The following is a 23,263-nucleotide window of genomic DNA, read 5'->3' as shown; positions in this document are numbered from 1 at the left end:
ACATACTGTCCCACCGAGCTACATATTGTCCCACCAAGCTACATACTGTCCCACCAAGCTACATGTATACATACTGTCCCACGAGCTACATACTGTCCCACCGAGCTACATACTGTCCCACCGAGCTATACATACTGTCCCACCAAGCTACATACTGTCCCACCAAGCTACATACTGTCCCACCAAGCTATACATACTGTCCCACCAAGCTACATACTGTCCCACCGAGCTACATACTGTCCCACCGAGCTATACATACTGTCCCACTTAGCTACATACTGTCCCACCGAGCTACATATTGTCCCACCAAGCTACATACTGTCCCACCAAGCTACATGTATACATACTGTCCCACGAGCTACATACTGTCCCACCAAGCTACATGTATACATACTGTCCCACGAGCTACATACTGTCCCACCAAGCTACATGTATACATACTGTCCCACGAGCTACATACTGTCCCACCAAGCTACATGTATACATACTGTCCCACGAGCTACATACTGTCCCACCAAGCTACATGTATACAGTCCCACTGAGCTACATACTGTCCCACCGAGCTACATATTGTCCCACCAAGCTACATACTGTCCCACCAAGCTACATGTAAACATACTGTCCCACGAGCTACATACTGTCCCACCGAGCTACATACTGTCCCACCAAGCTACATGTATACAGTCCCACTGAGCTACATACTGTCCCACCGAGCTACATACTGTCCCACCAAGCTACATGTATACATACTGTCCCACGAGCTACATACTGTCCCACCAAGCTACATGTATACAGTCCCACTGAGCTACATACTGTCCCACCGAGCTACATATTGTCCCACCAAGCTACATACTGTCCCACCAAGCTACATGTAAACATACTGTCCCACGAGCTACATACTGTCCCACCAAGCTACATGTAAACATACTGTCCCACGAGCTACATACTGTCCCACCGAGCTACATACTGTCCCACCAAGCTACATACTGTCCCACCAAGCTACATGTATACATAGTCCCACTGAGCTACATACTGTCCCACCGAGCTACATACTGTCCCACCGAGCTACATATTGTCCCACCAAGCTACATACTGTCCCACCAAGCTACATGTAAACATACTGTCCCACGAGCTACATACTGTCCCACCGAGCTACATATTGTCCCACCAAGCTACATACTGTCCCACCAAGCTACATGTAAACATACTGTCCCACGAGCTACATACTGTCCCACCGAGCTACATACTGTCCCACCAAGCTACATGTATACATACTGTCCCACCGAGCTACATACTGTCCCACCGAGCTACATACTGTCCCACCAAGCTACATGTATACATACTGTCCCACCGAGCTACATACTGTCCCACCAAGCTACATGTATACATACTGTCCCACGAGCTACATACTGTCCCACCAAGCTACATGTATACATACTGTCCCACCAAGCTACATGTATACATACTGTCCCACGAGCTACATACTGTCCCACCAAGCTACATGTATACATACTGTCCCACCAAGCTACATGTATACATACTGTCCCACGAGCTACATACTGTCCCACCAAGCTACATGTATACATACTGTCCCACGAGCTACATACTGTCCCACCAAGCTACATGTATACATACTGTCCCACGAGCTACATACTGTCCCACCAAGCTACATACTGTCCCACCAAGCTACATGTATACATAGTCCCACTGAGCTACATACTGTCCCACCGAGCTACATATTGTCCCACCAAGCTACATACTGTCCCACCAAGCTACATGTAAACATACTGTCCCACGAGCTACATACTGTCCCACCGAGCTATACATACTGTCCCACCGAGCTATACATACTGTCCCACTGAGCTACATACTGTCCCACCGAGCTACATATTGTCCCACCAAGCTACATACTGTCCCACCAAGCTACATGTATACATACTGTCCCACGAGCTACATACTGTCCCACCGAGCTACATACTGTCCCACCGAGCTATACATACTGTCCCACCAAGCTACATACTGTCCCACCAAGCTACATACTGTCCCACCAAGCTATACATACTGTCCCACCAAGCTACATACTGTCCCACTGAGCTACATACTGTCCCACCGAGCTATACATACTGTCCCACTGAGCTACATACTGTCCCACCGAGCTACATATTGTCCCACCAAGCTACATACTGTCCCACCAAGCTACATGTATACATACTGTCCCACGAGCTACATACTGTCCCACCAAGCTACATGTATACATACTGTCCCACGAGCTACATACTGTCCCACCAAGCTACATGTATACATACTGTCCCACGAGCTACATACTGTCCCACCAAGCTACATGTATACATACTGTCCCACGAGCTACATACTGTCCCACCAAGCTACATGTATACATACTGTCCCACGAGCTACATACTGTCCCACCGAGCTACATACTGTCCCACCGAGCTACATACTGTCCCACCAAGCTACATGTATACATACTGTCCCACGAGCTACATACTGTCCCACCAAGCTACATGTATACAGTCCCACTGAGCTACATACTGTCCCACCGAGCTACATACTGTCCCACCGAGCTATACATACTGTCCCACCGAGCTATACATACTGTCCCACTGAGCTACATACTGTCCCACCGAGCTACATATTGTCCCACCAAGCTACATACTGTCCCACCAAGCTACATGTATACATACTGTCCCACGAGCTACATACTGTCCCACCGAGCTACATACTGTCCCACCGAGCTATACATACTGTCCCACCAAGCTACATACTGTCCCACCAAGCTACATACTGTCCCACCAAGCTATACATACTGTCCCACCAAGCTACATACTGTCCCACCGAGCTACATACTGTCCCACCGAGCTATACATACTGTCCCACTTAGCTACATACTGTCCCACCGAGCTACATATTGTCCCACCAAGCTACATACTGTCCCACCAAGCTACATGTATACATACTGTCCCACGAGCTACATACTGTCCCACCAAGCTACATGTATACATACTGTCCCACGAGCTACATACTGTCCCACCAAGCTACATGTATACATACTGTCCCACGAGCTACATACTGTCCCACCAAGCTACATGTATACATACTGTCCCACGAGCTACATACTGTCCCACCAAGCTACATGTATACAGTCCCACTGAGCTACATACTGTCCCACCGAGCTACATATTGTCCCACCAAGCTACATACTGTCCCACCAAGCTACATGTAAACATACTGTCCCACGAGCTACATACTGTCCCACCGAGCTACATACTGTCCCACCAAGCTACATGTATACAGTCCCACTGAGCTACATACTGTCCCACCGAGCTACATACTGTCCCACCAAGCTACATGTATACATACTGTCCCACGAGCTACATACTGTCCCACCAAGCTACATGTATACAGTCCCACTGAGCTACATACTGTCCCACCGAGCTACATATTGTCCCACCAAGCTACATACTGTCCCACCAAGCTACATGTAAACATACTGTCCCACGAGCTACATACTGTCCCACCAAGCTACATGTAAACATACTGTCCCACGAGCTACATACTGTCCCACCGAGCTACATACTGTCCCACCAAGCTACATACTGTCCCACCAAGCTACATGTATACATAGTCCCACTGAGCTACATACTGTCCCACCGAGCTACATACTGTCCCACCGAGCTACATATTGTCCCACCAAGCTACATACTGTCCCACCAAGCTACATGTAAACATACTGTCCCACGAGCTACATACTGTCCCACCGAGCTACATATTGTCCCACCAAGCTACATACTGTCCCACCAAGCTACATGTAAACATACTGTCCCACGAGCTACATACTGTCCCACCGAGCTACATACTGTCCCACCGAGCTACATACTGTCCCACCAAGCTACATGTATACATACTGTCCCACCGAGCTACATACTGTCCCACCGAGCTACATACTGTCCCACCAAGCTACATGTATACATACTGTCCCACCGAGCTACATACTGTCCCACCAAGCTACATGTATACATACTGTCCCACGAGCTACATACTGTCCCACCAAGCTACATGTATACATACTGTCCCACCAAGCTACATGTATACATACTGTCCCACGAGCTACATACTGTCCCACCAAGCTACATGTATACATACTGTCCCACCAAGCTACATGTATACATACTGTCCCACGAGCTACATACTGTCCCACCAAGCTACATGTATACATACTGTCCCACGAGCTACATACTGTCCCACCAAGCTACATGTATACATACTGTCCCACGAGCTACATACTGTCCCACCAAGCTACATACTGTCCCACCAAGCTACATGTATACATAGTCCCACTGAGCTACATACTGTCCCACCGAGCTACATATTGTCCCACCAAGCTACATACTGTCCCACCAAGCTACATGTAAACATACTGTCCCACGAGCTACATACTGTCCCACCGAGCTATACATACTGTCCCACCGAGCTATACATACTGTCCCACTGAGCTACATACTGTCCCACCGAGCTACATATTGTCCCACCAAGCTACATACTGTCCCACCAAGCTACATGTATACATACTGTCCCACGAGCTACATACTGTCCCACCGAGCTACATACTGTCCCACCGAGCTATACATACTGTCCCACCAAGCTACATACTGTCCCACCAAGCTACATACTGTCCCACCAAGCTATACATACTGTCCCACCAAGCTACATACTGTCCCACTGAGCTACATACTGTCCCACCGAGCTATACATACTGTCCCACTGAGCTACATACTGTCCCACCGAGCTACATATTGTCCCACCAAGCTACATACTGTCCCACCAAGCTACATGTATACATACTGTCCCACGAGCTACATACTGTCCCACCAAGCTACATGTATACATACTGTCCCACGAGCTACATACTGTCCCACCAAGCTACATGTATACATACTGTCCCACGAGCTACATACTGTCCCACCAAGCTACATGTATACATACTGTCCCACGAGCTACATACTGTCCCACCAAGCTACATGTATACATACTGTCCCACGAGCTACATACTGTCCCACCGAGCTACATACTGTCCCACCGAGCTACATACTGTCCCACCGAGCTACATACTGTCCCACCAAGCTACATGTATACATACTGTCCCACGAGCTACATACTGTCCCACCAAGCTACATGTATACAGTCCCACTGAGCTACATACTGTCCCACCGAGCTACATATTGTCCCACCAAGCTACATACTGTCCCACCAAGCTACATGTAAACATACTGTCCCACGAGCTACATACTGTCCCACCGAGCTACATACTGTCCCACCAAGCTACATGTATACATACTGTCCCACCGAGCTACATACTGTCCCACCGAGCTACATACTGTCCCACCAAGCTACATGTATACATACTGTCCCACCGAGCTACATATTGTCCCACCAAGCTACATACTGTCCCACCAAGCTACATGTATACATACTGTCCCACGAGCTACATACTGTCCCACCAAGCTACATGTATACATACTGTCCCACGAGCTACATACTGTCCCACCAAGCTACATGTATACATACTGTCCCACGAGCTACATACTGTCCCACCAAGCTACATGTATACATACTGTCCCACGAGCTACATACTGTCCCACCAAGCTACATGTATACAGTCCCACTGAGCTACATACTGTCCCACCGAGCTACATATTGTCCCACCAAGCTACATACTGTCCCACCAAGCTACATGTAAACATACTGTCCCACGAGCTACATACTGTCCCACCGAGCTACATACTGTCCCACCAAGCTACATGTATACAGTCCCACTGAGCTACATACTGTCCCACCGAGCTACATACTGTCCCACCAAGCTACATGTATACATACTGTCCCACGAGCTACATACTGTCCCACCAAGCTACATGTATACAGTCCCACTGAGCTACATACTGTCCCACCGAGCTACATATTGTCCCACCAAGCTACATACTGTCCCACCAAGCTACATGTAAACATACTGTCCCACGAGCTACATACTGTCCCACCGAGCTACATACTGTCCCACCGAGCTACATACTGTCCCACCAAGCTACATACTGTCCCACCAAGCTACATGTATACATAGTCCCACTGAGCTACATACTGTCCCACCGAGCTACATACTGTCCCACCGAGCTACATATTGTCCCACCAAGCTACATACTGTCCCACCAAGCTACATGTAAACATACTGTCCCACGAGCTACATACTGTCCCACCGAGCTACATACTGTCCCACCAAGCTACATGTAAACATACTGTCCCACGAGCTACATACTGTCCCACGAGCTACATACTGTCCCACCGAGCTACATACTGTCCCACCGAGCTACATACTGTCCCACCAAGCTACATGTATACATACTGTCCCACCGAGCTACATACTGTCCCACCGAGCTACATACTGTCCCACCAAGCTACATGTATACATACTGTCCCACCGAGCTACATACTGTCCCACCAAGCTACATGTATACATACTGTCCCACGAGCTACATACTGTCCCACCAAGCTACATGTATACATACTGTCCCACCAAGCTACATGTATACATACTGTCCCACGAGCTACATACTGTCCCACCAAGCTACATGTATACATACTGTCCCACCAAGCTACATGTATACATACTGTCCCACGAGCTACATACTGTCCCACCAAGCTACATGTATACATACTGTCCCACGAGCTACATACTGTCCCACCAAGCTACATGTATACATACTGTCCCACGAGCTACATACTGTCCCACCAAGCTACATACTGTCCCACCAAGCTACATGTATACATAGTCCCACTGAGCTACATACTGTCCCACCGAGCTACATATTGTCCCACCAAGCTACATACTGTCCCACCAAGCTACATGTAAACATACTGTCCCACGAGCTACATACTGTCCCACCGAGCTATACATACTGTCCCACCGAGCTATACATACTGTCCCACTGAGCTACATACTGTCCCACCGAGCTACATATTGTCCCACCAAGCTACATACTGTCCCACCAAGCTACATGTATACATACTGTCCCACGAGCTACATACTGTCCCACCGCGCACCAAGCTACATACTGTCCCACCGAGCTATACATACTGTCCCACCAAGCTACATACTGTCCCACCAAGCTACATACTGTCCCACCAAGCTATACATACTGTCCCACCAAGCTACATACTGTCCCACCGAGCTACATACTGTCCCACCGAGCTATACATACTGTCCCACTGAGCTACATACTGTCCCACCGAGCTACATATTGTCCCACCAAGCTACATACTGTCCCACCAAGCTACATGTATACATACTGTCCCACGAGCTACATACTGTCCCACCAAGCTACATGTATACATACTGTCCCACGAGCTACATACTGTCCCACCAAGCTACATGTATACATACTGTCCCACGAGCTACATACTGTCCCACCAAGCTACATGTATACATACTGTCCCACGAGCTACATACTGTCCCACCAAGCTACATGTATACATACTGTCCCACGAGCTACATACTGTCCCACCGAGCTACATACTGTCCCACCGAGCTACATACTGTCCCACCGAGCTACATACTGTCCCACGAGCTACATACTGTCCCACCAAGCTACATGTATACATACTGTCCCACGAGCTACATACTGTCCCACCAAGCTACATGTATACAGTCCCACTGAGCTACATACTGTCCCACCGAGCTACATATTGTCCCACCAAGCTACATACTGTCCCACCAAGCTACATGTAAACATACTGTCCCACGAGCTACATACTGTCCCACCGAGCTACATACTGTCCCACCGAGCTACATACTGTCCCACCAAGCTACATGTATACATACTGTCCCACCAAGCTACATACTGTCCCACCGAGCTACATACTGTCCCACCAAGCTACATATACATGTCCCACCGAGCTACATACTGTCCCACCAAGCTACATGTATACATACTGTCCCACGAGCTACATACTGTCCCACCAAGCTACATGTACCAAGCTACATACATACTGTCCCACCAAGCTACATGTATACATACTGTCCCACGAGCTACATACTGTCCCACCAAGCTACATGTATACATACTGTCCCACGAGCTACATACTGTCCCACCAAGCCACATGTATACATACTGTCCCACGAGCTACATACTGTCCCACCAAGCTACATGTATACATACTGTCCCACGAGCTACATACTGTCCCACCAAGCTACATGTATACATACTGTCCCACGAGCTACATACTGTCCCACCAAGCTACATGTATACAGTCCCACTGAGCTACATACTGTCCCACCGAGCTACATATTGTCCCACCAAGCTACATGTAAACATACTGTCCCACGAGCTACATACTGTCCCACCGAGCTACATACTGTCCCACCGAGCTACATACTGTCCCACCAAGCTACATACTGTCCCACCAAGCTACATGTATACATAGTCCCACTGAGCTACATACTGTCCCACCGAGCTACATATTGTCCCACCAAGCTACATACTGTCCCACCAAGCTACATGTAAACATACTGTCCCACGAGCTACATACTGTCCCACCGAGCTACATACTGTCCCACCAAGCTACATGTATACATACTGTCCCACCAAGCTATACATACTGTTCCACCAACCTACATACTGTCCCACCAAGCTATAGACTGTCCCACTGAGCTACATGTATACATACTGTCCCACCGAGCTACATACTGTACCACCAACCTATACATACTGTCCCACTGAGCTACATGTATACATACTGTCCCACGAGCTACATACTGTCCCACCAAGCTACATGTATACATACTGTCCCACGAGCTACATACTGTCCCACCAAGCTACATGTATACATACTGTCCCACGAGCTACATACTGTCCCACCAAGCTACATACTGTCCCACCAAGCTACATGTATACATAGTCCCACTGAGCTACATACTGTCCCACCGAGCTACATATTGTCCCACCAAGCTACATACTGTCCCACCAAGCTACATGTAAACATACTGTCCCACGAGCTACATACTGTCCCACCGAGCTATACATACTGTCCCACCGAGCTATACATACTGTCCCACTGAGCTACATACTGTCCCACCGAGCTACATATTGTCCCACCAAGCTACATACTGTCCCACCAAGCTACATGTATACATACTGTCCCACGAGCTACATACTGTCCCACCGAGCTACATACTGTCCCACCGAGCTATACATACTGTCCCACCAAGCTACATACTGTCCCACCAAGCTACATACTGTCCCACCAAGCTATACATACTGTCCCACCAAGCTACATACTGTCCCACCGAGCTACATACTGTCCCACCGAGCTATACATACTGTCCCACTGAGCTACATACTGTCCCACCGAGCTACATATTGTCCCACCAAGCTACATACTGTCCCACCAAGCTACATGTATACATACTGTCCCACGAGCTACATACTGTCCCACCAAGCTACATGTATACATACTGTCCCACGAGCTACATACTGTCCCACCAAGCTACATGTATACATACTGTCCCACGAGCTACATACTGTCCCACCAAGCTACATGTATACATACTGTCCCACGAGCTACATACTGTCCCACCAAGCTACATGTATACATACTGTCCCACGAGCTACATACTGTCCCACCGAGCTACATACTGTCCCACCGAGCTACATACTGTCCCACCGAGCTACATACTGTCCCACGAGCTACATACTGTCCCACCAAGCTACATGTATACATACTGTCCCACGAGCTACATACTGTCCCACCAAGCTACATGTATACAGTCCCACTGAGCTACATACTGTCCCACCGAGCTACATATTGTCCCACCAAGCTACATACTGTCCCACCAAGCTACATGTAAACATACTGTCCCACGAGCTACATACTGTCCCACCGAGCTACATACTGTCCCACCGAGCTACATACTGTCCCACCAAGCTACATGTATACATACTGTCCCACCGAGCTACATACTGTCCCACCGAGCTACATACTGTCCCACCAAGCTACATGTATACATACTGTCCCACCGAGCTACATACTGTCCCACCAAGCTACATGTATACATACTGTCCCACGAGCTACATACTGTCCCACCAAGCTACATGTATACATACTGTCCCACCAAGCTACATGTATACATACTGTCCCACGAGCTACATACTGTCCCACCAAGCTACATGTATACATACTGTCCCACGAGCTACATACTGTCCCACCAAGCTACATGTATACATACTGTCCCACGAGCTACATACTGTCCCACCAAGCTACATGTATACATACTGTCCCACGAGCTACATACTGTCCCACCAAGCTACATGTATACATACTGTCCCACGAGCTACATACTGTCCCACCAAGCTACATGTATACAGTCCCACTGAGCTACATACTGTCCCACCGAGCTACATATTGTCCCACCAAGCTACATGTAAACATACTGTCCCACGAGCTACATACTGTCCCACCGAGCTACATACTGTCCCACCGAGCTACATACTGTCCCACCAAGCTACATACTGTCCCACCAAGCTACATGTATACATAGTCCCACTGAGCTACATACTGTCCCACCGAGCTACATATTGTCCCACCAAGCTACATACTGTCCCACCAAGCTACATGTAAACATACTGTCCCACGAGCTACATACTGTCCCACCGAGCTACATACTGTCCCACCAAGCTACATGTATACATACTGTCCCACCAAGCTATACATACTGTTCCACCAACCTACATACTGTCCCACCAAGCTATAGACTGTCCCACTGAGCTACATGTATACATACTGTCCCACCGAGCTACATACTGTACCACCAACCTATACATACTGTCCCACTGAGCTACATACTGTCCCACCGAGCTACATACTGTACCACTGAGCTACATATTTTCCCACTGAGCTACATACTGTACTACTGAGCTACATACAGTTCAGAAGAGATCACATGAAACTTGCATGTTTACCTTGGGTGGTATGGCCATCTCCAATGCTCCGAGTCAGCCAGGTACACACAGTAGAAAACAAACCAGCTACTGTAAATATTCACTGCTATAAAAAAGAAACAGATGTTCATATATAACACAAGTAATATACTATTCCAAAACAATTCTGTTAGTTATACCACCAACTACTTATAATACATGTATGTATAACAAATATGCATGAGCACATTATTTCATTATTTAAGCACAAAGCAGTGACTGTCGTTTGACGGACGCCCATGCCCGTATAGCGCCTATAAATCATATCTCGGTGCGCAAAAACCCCCGCTCCCCTTGGTCAATTCTGTGGTGTTGGATGTACATTTCAGACACTTCAGCCAAGCATTACATAAATGTACAAAAAGTTCCACAACGTTTTATTGTTATACATTGTAAGAACCAACTAGGGCACTATTGTTATATATACACTTTATTCCATCCTTATGTCACTTTAGGTGTACAGGGGAAAATATGCATGGAATCGGACGTATGCACACAAACTGCAATTTTTCACCCACACATTGTTATGCCTAATTCTCTGTGATGTGTGAGGACATATATTAGAAATCTTGTGTCCTATTCCTATAGAGTAGATATTTATCTGTATATCAGATGTAAAACTTTGTGTTTTAATCACACACAAAAACAATAGAGATAAACATGCTTCGTGTCCGACGTACATTTTTTTGGTGTCAGACATATTTGTGTGAAATACAACTTTACAAGTTTTGAAAAACGGTCATTATAGTTAACAAACAAGATGATATTAAAAACATAAACACAGTTTGAGTTAGGATTTAAAGAAAGAAAGAAATGCTTTATTTAACGACGCACTCAACACATTTTATTTACGGTTATATGGTGTCAGACGTATGGTTAAGGACCATGCACACAGATTTTGAGAGGAAACCCGCTGTCGCCACTACATGGGCTATTCTTTCCGATTAACAGCAAGGGATTTTTTATTTGCACTTCCCACAGGCAGAATAGCACAAACCATGGCCTTTGTTGAACCAGTTAGGGTTCACTGGTCGGTTAAGTGGTTTACACCTACCCATTGAGCCTAGCGGAACACTCACTCAGGGTTTGGAGTCGGTATCTGGATTAAAAATCCCATGCCTCGACTGGGATTCGAACCCAGTACCTACCAGCCTGTAGACCGATGGCCTAACCACGACGCCACCGAAGCCGGTCGTGTATCAAAGGAGGGGGGCAGTGCACAGGGTGTGGTGGGCCATGTCTTTTCTTTAAAGCTGTTTTTTTGTTGTTGAAAGAAACCTTAAATATTAGCCATAAACTTTACTAGTTCAGTGCAAAGATGAACACCATTTAAAAATGCAAGGTAGCCACCTTGTGACTAGTGTACATGTACAAATGACAAGTGACACAAGAAAAATTGTCACTAGCTATATGTATGACAATGAGATGACAGCACCACAGAAAGATTTCATTATTCTAAAAGTAAAGGCATATAAAGATGGGGTTAACTGTGGCTGTGGCAGTCCCCAGTGACTATAGGGACCTGAACAAGGTGCAAGAGACATTTTTTAATATTTTTGCATTTATTTGTGATAAGTAACTTTATATTTAATGATTTCACACACAATTTCTATAAAATTAACTAGAAAATTTCAAAATGGTTTCCTCAAATGTGACATCACATTTTAGTTGTGATCCTTTACAAATTTTCCAATTTGTATAATTCTGGCAGTAAATGCAATTACTGAGTTTGTTATTTTGTTATGGAGATGAACAGTTAGTTGCAAGTATAATTTTTACCTTAACATAATCAACACATTTGGCATGAAACTGCCTTTTGCACATTTTGATAAATTCCTCTTAATCCACTTGCATTGTATATGGATAAAAAATTAATACTGATGGTCATAATTGGCTCTAGTTATACAAAGTCTCCTAATATCATGCTGGTATTGCATAAATATCAATACTTTGCTTCAAAATTGGAAACAATAAACATGCTTTATGGTGTCGAACGTACACTATAACAGCACCACAGTAGCATGACAATTATTACATATCCAGTAATTGTTTTTACATTTTTAATCAACCATATAAAATTAACATTGCATCTTAGTTAGTAACATTTTACAACCAGTTAGCAGAAGTGGAGAAATTTAAATGTTATATTTTGGTGTTAGACGTACACATGTACATGTATACACAAGTAACATATGTAAATAGTCTGCTTAAAATATAAATATGTCTTTTATATGATATGTCAATTAACAAAGGACATGTCTGGGATTATTTCTTTATAAAGATTTTTATTTCTACTCACTTATGTATAAAACATACGTGTATGCTGATAAATGTGTTAATAGAATTTTTCATAAAATATTGCTGCATCCATGGTTCATGCATTAGTTGCATTATAAGTGACTAAAACACATCTACTGAAAAAGGATTACTGTAATATTTGACATTAGAGATAATAACCTTTCAAATGATACCAAACTTGTCTCACTTGAACGAGTTTTTAAAAAATAACCTATTGGTTTACTTGACCACTGAATTGCCCCACTAACAAATTTGCAAGGTGAAAATTTTATACTGTTAACTTAAATAATTTTTGAGAAATTGAAACTGAAACCAAAAGCTTTCATTCAGAAAAAGAAAACTGGTGTCTTCCTTAATATAACATGTATCAACTGTTCTCATTGGATGTATGTAAGCGGAAGTCGTACTGTCTATCAGAATATTCTGATCATTCGGAACACTTCGGCCTATTTCTATTCGTAATAAGCCAAGGTGTTTTGAATTATCACAAATTTGCAGAACGGGCAGGTGAGGTGACTGTTGCTTTTGTAGCAATCTCACAAATTAATTGTAACCAATGTCAAAATAAATAAAATATTGCTATGTTTATTTACTTGTTTACTTACCTATTAACTCCCTGTTATATTTAATTATCGGTTTTACAGAGGTACAGAAAGTACTTGCCCTCTTGCCAAATATGAGTAAAAATTCTGACAGTTAAAAAATGCAACGGGCGATCTTTTTACCGACTGATTGTATTATAATTTTATTTATTTATTTATTTTGCATTGAATCCGCATCTCCACATCAGCCATGTCATAATTTCAAACCTTTCAAATAGACTTCGGAGTTCAGAACTGTGAATGCGCAACATTCCGAAAATGGGTTATAGTGAAAACGGAACCATGCCAAAACGGCCCAAAATGAAAATGGAAACAAATTGGAAAAAATGGAACCTAGTGTTTGGCTGAAACGGCACCACAATCTATGGTTATATGGCTAAAACAGAACCCCCAAGAATGTATGGCTAAAATGGTATCATTACACGAACAATAATATCTTCAATAAAACAACAGCTCTATTAATCATTTTTTATTTTGATTTATTTCTATGTCTATATAGCAGAGATTGAAGTATTAGCAGAAATGCTTTGACAGCTTTAAAAAAAAAAAAAAAAGGTATCATTGCAGGGTTGCCACTCACATGAGATTTCAAAATCCCCTGACTTTTCCCTGACTCCTCTTCAGTTTTCCCTGACCGAATAATTGTGCTAAAATTAGGACAATTTGATAAAATGTATCTAGATTAAGTTTATATATTGTTATTTAAAGTAAAACAATTGACTTTTTTTTTGTGTTCATAGTAACATTGGGTGTTATAACATGTACAACAGTTTTTACAGATGAACTTCATCATGAAGGTGTCGTCATATAAAATTCTTAAATTTTCCCACTCAGGTAGCCTGATACTCAACGTCTATGGTAATACGATAATGTACACTAGATATGATTACAATGCATTGTATCAAGCAAGAGTTTGTACAATATTTCAATGTCTTGTACTGTTAATAAATTATAAAATACACTTACACCTGACTGTTTAGAGCTTAAGGTCTTAGTAGTGCAAATAGCCTGTGAACCCGTTGAAGGTGTATACAATAAGTAGTTCCTAACACGGTAAGCTGGATTTGTGGGGATACAGAGACAGTTTGCTTGCAGATGGTTATCTATTTGTATTTCATGTCACCTAAGACACATGTTGAGGTTAGTTTGACACCATTTTCTACCAGATTTTAGTTATTGGACAAATACAACAACAAAAAAATCCCTCACGTGATGTCAACATAGTTTCAAGTGCCCATGCAGAATCATAAACAAATCTAGGTCTCCACATTGAGATGGACTAATTTTTCTTAGGAGTAAGTGAACCTATTATTATTTTGTTGGTATTCCACTGCAGACATGTTGCAGATTATGGGTAAGTAGGTGGTGCAGGATCCTAATGTTTATTGAATGTGGCAGAGACCGTCAATATTTGGTAGTTTTGGTTAAATTATATAGCAAAACGATTTCGTGTTGTAACACCTTAAGCATGTGCTTACAGAATACCTTCAAAATTAATTTTGACACACTAACAGCAGGTCTGTGGCCTTGATCACAGAAATATCGGGGTGGAATGGTTGGTATGGCACAATTAAGTGGAATGATTTAAAGTGAGCCAAATGTATCACAAAAATATGAACTTCAAGAACATGCAATGCAGCTAATCATGGGGATAAAGGTGTATACACAATTTACCACAAAGGCTGGAATGGTGTCCATATTTATGGTTACATGGACAGACAATCTGACTGCAGATAATTTCTTGTCATGGTATAACAACTGACATGAATAACTCCCTGGGTACTTACTACTATGCATAGTGTAAGAGAAATGGAATGAAATGTTAGTAGAATGTGCAGTGAAAAATTACTAGACATTCTTTATTACCAATGAATATCCATGCATGATTTCATATCAGGCTTCATCATCGTGGGCTACCATTTACAAGATTTACTTTATTAGAAACAACATGAACATGGGCACTACATTGATTGACAATCATACTTTGTCGGTTTATCTGTTAAAATGATAGTCACAACTAGATTTGTCAGTAAGCAAGTGCTTATGGAATATCCACAACAATGGCCGTGACCTAGAATGAACTATGGCTATGTGAAATATCATGACATACCGTCAAAGGAAAGTTATTCAAAATTTACGAGACTTTTTGTTAATCAACCCTAAATGTTGGAACATTCTATGTCTGTGACCTTGATCTTGCTGTAAACAAGGGTCGTAGATTCATTACAGAATAATGGATGATTGCCATACAAATACATGTGTGGAATATTCCATCAAAGAAAATACAAATTATTCAAAATGTACGAGACAATGCAAGTCAAGCAGCATACCTTGGCTGTTCTAGCATTTTGCCTTCACCACATATTCAAAATGAGATTTAATATGTATAATATAATGGTACTTTATAATGTAACATTTTTATTTATACTGGATTTCTTTTTAAATTTTCTTCTTTTTTTCCTTCTTTTTTTGAGTTGGTAATGGTTTAAAACTTAACATGTTTTTATATGAATTTTGACTTTATTCATTATTAAAGGTAGGGTCAACTCAAACAAGAGCCGTATGTGTTGGAAAGATGCATACCCAGACCACCAAGACATACTGACACTTTAACAAATGAAAAAACACGTAATTTTAGAGTTAATAAAAAACCATGATTATTCCTGCTAACTGGGGGCAGCCATTTTGTTTCATTTTTGTGACGTCTGGTGGTATAGCTTGGGGTGAAGTGACGTCAGCACAGGTCCAACTTCTCTATTATGCACAGTGTAAACAAATGCTCTAATTTACGACAAGGTGCTTTCATCAACCTGACTCGTAAAACAACATAAATGACTTGATAGTATAACAAACTATTTAACTATATATATTTCAATTTGCATCAATATAACGAAATGGAGTTATAGCATTTTTTCTTTAAAAAATCCAAAGAAAAAATGCATATTATTAGGCCTATTGGTAAGATACGTTCGAGCAAAAACGACTACTCACGATACCCAAGTGATACTTTTCTTTTCTTTTGGACGACATAATTGGTCAGTTTTGTGATTTTAGATGGGAGTCTACTTAATCAAGGGTTTTACAAAATTACTTACAGTAATAAAGTGATAATGACCATTCCGATTTGAGGGGTGTCCGCACGGCTATCAGACAATACCTTTTCATCTTAATAAAAGAGGCACATCTTTTTAGTGCGTCTAGACACAGTGTCTGGGCGACCGTCTAAATATACACCTAGCCAATCAGGAACCACAGGTACAGGCCACGGAAAGAAAAGACCAATTAACCAAGAAAACATTCCGATTATTATTTCAGTATATGGGTTAATTTATGTACAAAACATAATACAGTTATATCAACACTTTGACAATGGTGGTTTATTTTGTATTGAAAAATGATATATAATTGTTGTTGGATTACTGGGATGGCTATTATTACAAAACATTGCGATGCATCCGCAAAGATCAGGTATGTTTTGATTCTTCAGTTCGAAGACTAATTCCTGATGTGACACGTTAGGTATTATGTAACCACCAGTTCGCCAGAGGGCGTATTCACTGGGATGGTACAAAATGGCTGCGCCCGTTATATATAATAGCCGTCACATTAAACCATTTTATTAATTAAGTATACGATTATACTTGTTGATATTAAGCAATAATGTGCAATATATATCGTTGAATATGCATACCAGGCCAAATGCGTTAATTGTCCCCTCCTTTAAGTTTAAAAAAAAGTATTCAACAAAAAACATTCTAGTTTTCATTTTGGCTGTGCATGCAGCTAAATTTCAATGTGATAATTGGAGAACTAGTTGAATTTGAGAAGGGTCAGTAAGATTTTTCTTTTGAAAACTGGTCCTGCTGGCAACCATGGTTTTCATGTTAATTTCAACGTACCCTGTATAAACATGCTAACCTCAAAATATTTTACCTCAATATCAAGCTTAACTTGACTGATATAACTTGAAGTGCATTTCTGCTACAGCTGTTAATAACATTACTATACTAACAAGAGTGCTTAGAACCGTAAAGCTGATCATGACGTCAGATTAATTATGTCACATACATAGGAGGCTTCCGCCCCTCTTGAAGAATATTCCATAAAAAAAAAAAATTGCAGACAGCAGAAAACTGCATGTATTTCACAATCTATGTTTGACACAATATCTGGGAACAATCTAATGGTAATTAAAGAGGGGACCAGACAACTCGGACCGGGGGACAACTCGGCCCGAGTTATTAGACTGATAGACGGGGCATGCTGTGACACATTATATGCGTGTTAAGTATGATAGTTGGCCACGTCGTAGTGTCGAAGTATTGTACTATAGTAATAATAATGCATTATACTGATAGATACCGCTAACTATATGGTCACCATTAAGAATGACAATTGTGTATGTCATAGGCACATATCGTAGTGTCGGATGGGTTTCTAGAAGTATTGTACTATAGAAATAACGCAAAAGACATCATTTGCCAAATTCCCACATTTATCACATTAAATACATATGCACATATGTACATAAAAAAACCAACAGAACACATATACATAAATAGTTATAATAAAGAAATAAAACACCAATCACCAAAAGAACATAGAAATAAAACATCCAACAAAAGATAAAAGTCAGTGTTGTTACAACGATAAATAACTTTTGCATGTTTTTTCTGGGATCATCTCCAATGTTTAGGTCACCGACTGTAGAACAAAAACAAATTATTCGAACAGCGGAAACTATCTTCAAAGATAAATGGATCAGCAATTTATCAATTTAACAAAAAAACTAATTCTTTTATTTCTGTGAGAATACTTTAATTTAAAAAACAACACTTGTTCAACAATATTGTTCAATAATAGACAAGATTGTCCATGTGCCACGTTGTCTCTGGACTCCGGGCCGAGTTGTCTCGCGGTGGGTCGGGTTGTCTCAGAACTCTGGGCCGAGCTGTCTCAACGTGGGCCGAGTTGTCTGGGCCGAGTTGTCCTCCAGGCCGAGTTGTCTGGCATTCATTAAAGACAGGAGAGTAATGTATTGTAGTTGTCAACAATTTGGTTCGGACTTTAATGCAGCAAGGGATCTTTTATGCTCTTTCCCACAGACAAGTGTGGGGGGGGGGGGGTGGAGGGAAAAACGAATTTGTAACGAGTTGTGACCAAACTGACTTTTTTTGGATGGGGCGGCGAACAGGTTGTAACAGTATGGAACAGGTTTTGGCCCAAAATTTGGGGCGAAACACAGGCATTCGACTGTACCAGCGTTTCACGGTAACATTTTAGAAAACAAGTTATCTGATTAAAAGATATAACAACAATACTTTCTAAAATGATTCAGTTTTAAACTTTTTAACAATAAAGAAACACCAACCTGTTGCTTTTGTCCGTAAGGGGCGTAACTCTAATGTTGACAACTGAGCCTTCTTCTTCTCTTCTTCTCCGTCCCAACGCCATATAATCGTAAATAAAATGTGTTGAGTGCGTCGTTAAATAAAACATTTCCTTCTTCTTCTTCTCCGTATTGAACCATCTCTTCACAGGTGCACCAGGGACTATGTCCTTGTAGATTACAGTAAACAATTTCATTGGAATGTTTATAAATATTAAAATAGACTTTTCATTTGGAATGAGATTTAGACTGAGATTGATGCAGTGATTCTTTTCAAATGTATTTTATCACATAGTTCCATAGACATGCGATTTAACCGGTCTAAGCTCAAATTTTCCTTATAGGGGCCTACTGAAACAGATGTGTTAGACGAGTTTTGTCTACATTTTTGATTACAAGTGGTGACACCTAATAACTTATTTAAGGGGAGCCATGTCTACGAGGTTCTTAGTCCGGTAGCGAAGAGCTAAACCCCAAAGTATGCCTGTATGGTATTAAGTTGTTTTGTTTTGTGGTTTGCCGATTATACGTGGTAAGGGCATATGTATTACAGATCCGAAAGATGACAGTGTGTCACCTTTGGGCATTTTGAGATATAATCCGTTAAAAATGATCCTTATTTTTATTTTTTTAATGGGTTTGTTTTTTGGGGGGTTTTAATGGTTTTTTAATTATTTATTTTTTTAATGGTTTTATCTATTCTCTTGCTAATCACTGATAATATTGTCCCTGTTATTTGTTTCAATGAAAATATCAACTGATTAGGAATTTTGAGAGGCAATTTCAGGAAGATCGTCATCTTCATCATCAGTTTGAGCTGTATGTGTTTGATCATTGCAGCAACCAACAGAATGACACGAACAGAACATCGTGCATGCCAGCTTCGCGTTAGTGCAGCCACATCTGTTACTTCGACAAGGCAGGTTGCTTTCACATGAACACTTAATTAACTTCATAATTTCTGCAGGCGCTAGTGATAAGTAATCTGGTATAGTTGTAGGAAGTAGGCATTTCTAAACTATATCTTTACAGTAACCATATTCTGATGGCTCCATTGCAGGCGGGTTGGGTTCAAGAGCACATTTCCACACACATGTTTGTAAGTTGGCACATTTCACATTTTATTGAAATGATTCATCTGTGGGTGGCAACGAACACAGTTTTGGCATTTGAGAACAGTTTCCCATTTTAGATGCCCAGACCCTTACACGAGCCTCAGTTGTTGACTTGCATTTAGCTTGGCCATAGCAAGCTGCCATGAACTGAGTTGATAACTCTACAGAAGAGTCATCAAGCAATGAGAGGGAATGCCCATCATTCAATGCTTTCAGAACTTTACCTTTACCTATACCAAAACAGGAGGCAGTTGTTTCACGTCCGCTAAGTGCGTATGCTGACAAAACATCTGATATGATGTGTTAATACTATGAAACAGAAGCACCGATATCTATCACTGCCCTGCATTGAATAGGTGACTCCATCAGCATTTGTACCTCAGTGTTCTCAATAACATAGTAGTGCAGTATTAGCAGGAAACCATCAGTATCATCTGACAATACAATTACTGTCTGCAGCCTCTTTGAAGCTACATCCATAACCTGTTGAACAATGATGTTGTCTGCTTCTTCGTGAGTAGTTGCTATATCCCATCTTTTACTTGTGATGCCACCATAAATTTCATATGGAACATCATCCTTCCCTGTGATTACAAGCATAAGTTTCCGAGTATGTTCCTGGAGTAATTCGGTGTCGTTTAGAAGGCTATGGCAGATCATTTCAATCAGCTGAGAACAACATTCATTGATGGCAAGTTTGTTGTTGGAGTCATTTGATGAACTCTACTGGCACCAGTTTTCCTACCCTGCCTTGTTACTTCCTTTATGCTATACTCTTTGTAGCGACCAAATACCAAGTAAACATTGCAAATCTCCAACTTTCTAACTATTAAAGTTTTGAAACTGGACAGGTAATCTTGTACTGTGCCTCGTTCTGGACAATGCACAACCACCAGTAGTGCTGATCCATCAGTAATGATGCTGGGTGAACCTTCATATTTATGTAGAGAAGAAACTGGTACTTGTAGAAGATTTTTGAAGGTAGACTTTGATTTGCCTATTCGCATATCTCCTGAGTCATTGAACATAGAAGTTGGAACTGGCGTCAACTCATGAGATAAGACAAGGTTGATGTCTACCTCACGAGATCTTGCTTGTATACCAATAACACGAGAATAAATCAAGCCTGTGTCCTATATTTTGGTTGTGTTAACAGTGATATTTTTCTTTGTAACTGCCATGGTAACGACCTTCATAGCTACAGCATCACGAACATTTACTGTTGAAACCCTACCTGGCAAAATATTCACGATATTTTCTGGATGTGTGTCTGGTGTCATTGGATCAATACAAAGTTGTAGTTTATGTCGAATATTTTCACGATCTTTAGCATCAGATGCTATTCTAGATTTCATTTCTTCTTTGTGCCTTTCCTGTCACATGTTCATTTTGCTGGCTGATCTCCAAGACATCTTCTTCTAATCTCATAATGTATGTGACTAGCAGCATAGAAGTATGGCATCATTTGATGGACAGCTTCAATGTGTAAAGGCTAGTCGCCTTCCCTCTCTGCTCTGACATACACCTTCATGATGAAAACAGGTTTAATGAGCACATCAACCCACAGCTTTGTAGTTTTACTTCAAGTGGAAAGATTTTTAAGAAGGTTTATTAACTCATCACTGATTCAAATACCGCCTCGTAACCTCTTCTGCGACCATACGAAGTGCTCTGACATTTTACGGAAATTTCTTGCCTGTAAGCATCTTTGCTACACCAGCAAATGTCTTACCCATGATTTCTAGTAACCCACTCTCTGCCATCACAACGAAACTCTTTAAAAAAGAGAAAATCGCTATCTTTAGCGTTATTAACTGAAATAACACGATTAGCCAATACTTTCAAATGTGATGGTGATTTTAAAGCTGTTTTTGTGGGCATGGCAGGCTTCTTAGGCCCATGATATCGCGTAAAGACTGTTTCGTACTCTATCTTTTGTGAAATCATAATAATAATAATAATAATAATTTCCGAACTATTCATGAACATAGCCAAATATTAATTAGTGTTCAGAGAAGCAGAATACGGGTCTCGACTTTAACATGCGTAATACGATTGATTAATTATGTATATAAAACTGATCAATAGAAATTCAGAAATAGGTGTTTTAACCACCAAATAGAAGGAATGTATTTCCTTAACATATGTGTTCTTCTTATATTCTTATTTAATGGGAAAAAGTAAAGAAAAGTGATTTAAAAGTGTGTTGTTGTTTTTTTGGGGTTTTTTTTGTTGTTGTCGGGGTGTTTTTTTGGGGTTGTTTTTTTTTTGGGGGGTTGTGTGTTTTTTTCTTCTTCTTTTTTTTGGGGGGGGGGGGCGGGCAGGGATACACGTTCTTTAACTTGAAATAAATTTAAAATGCCCAAGGGTGACAGAGTTTCATCCGCCAGATATTGGTTCTAGGATATGTCCTTAAAAAAAGTTAACAGTAAAAAAAACCTTAATACCAACATTTTGGGTTAGGCAAAAAATCCCCATTTCGCTGCCGGACTATCTGTAGATCAAATTGTACCAAAGAAGAAAACGTTCCTTGTCAAAGAAAGAAATGTTTTATTTAACGACGCACTCAACACATTTTATTTACGGTTATATGGCGTCAGACATATGGTTAAGGACCACACAGATTTTGAGAGGAAACCCGCTGTCGCCACTACATGGGCTACCCTTCCGATTAGCAGCAAGGGATCTTTTATTTGCGCTTCCCACAGGCAGGATAGCACAAACCATGGCCTTTGTTGAACCAGTTATGGATCACTGGTCGGTGCAAGTGGTTTACACCTACCCACTGAGCCTTGCGGAGCACTCACTCAGGGTTTGGAG

General features: G+C 41.8%; 1 protein-coding gene across 1 annotated transcript in view; it reads right to left on the bottom strand.

Moving 5' to 3' along the window:
- LOC121382768 (kynurenine formamidase-like) overlaps positions 1 to 19,366 on the bottom strand; it is a 91,190-nt gene extending 71,824 nt beyond the window's left edge. The window contains exons 1-2 of the mRNA XM_041512352.1: positions 19,311 to 19,366; positions 11,022 to 11,106 (exon numbers count right to left, since the gene is read on the bottom strand). Of these exons, the coding sequence (XP_041368286.1) occupies positions 11,022 to 11,039 (18 nt within the window). The 5' untranslated portion in view covers positions 11,040 to 11,106; positions 19,311 to 19,366. The remainder of the gene's footprint in view (positions 1 to 11,021; positions 11,107 to 19,310) is intronic.
- Positions 19,367 to 23,263: the final 3,897 nt, after the last annotated feature.

The sequence above is a fragment of the Gigantopelta aegis genome, chromosome 10, assembly GCF_016097555.1.
Source record: "Gigantopelta aegis isolate Gae_Host chromosome 10, Gae_host_genome, whole genome shotgun sequence".
In the NCBI taxonomy this organism is placed as follows: domain Eukaryota; kingdom Metazoa; phylum Mollusca; class Gastropoda; order Neomphalida; family Peltospiridae; genus Gigantopelta; species Gigantopelta aegis.
The sequence above is the reverse complement of the archived record's forward strand: the minus strand, read 5'-3'. Positions and strand labels throughout refer to the sequence as shown.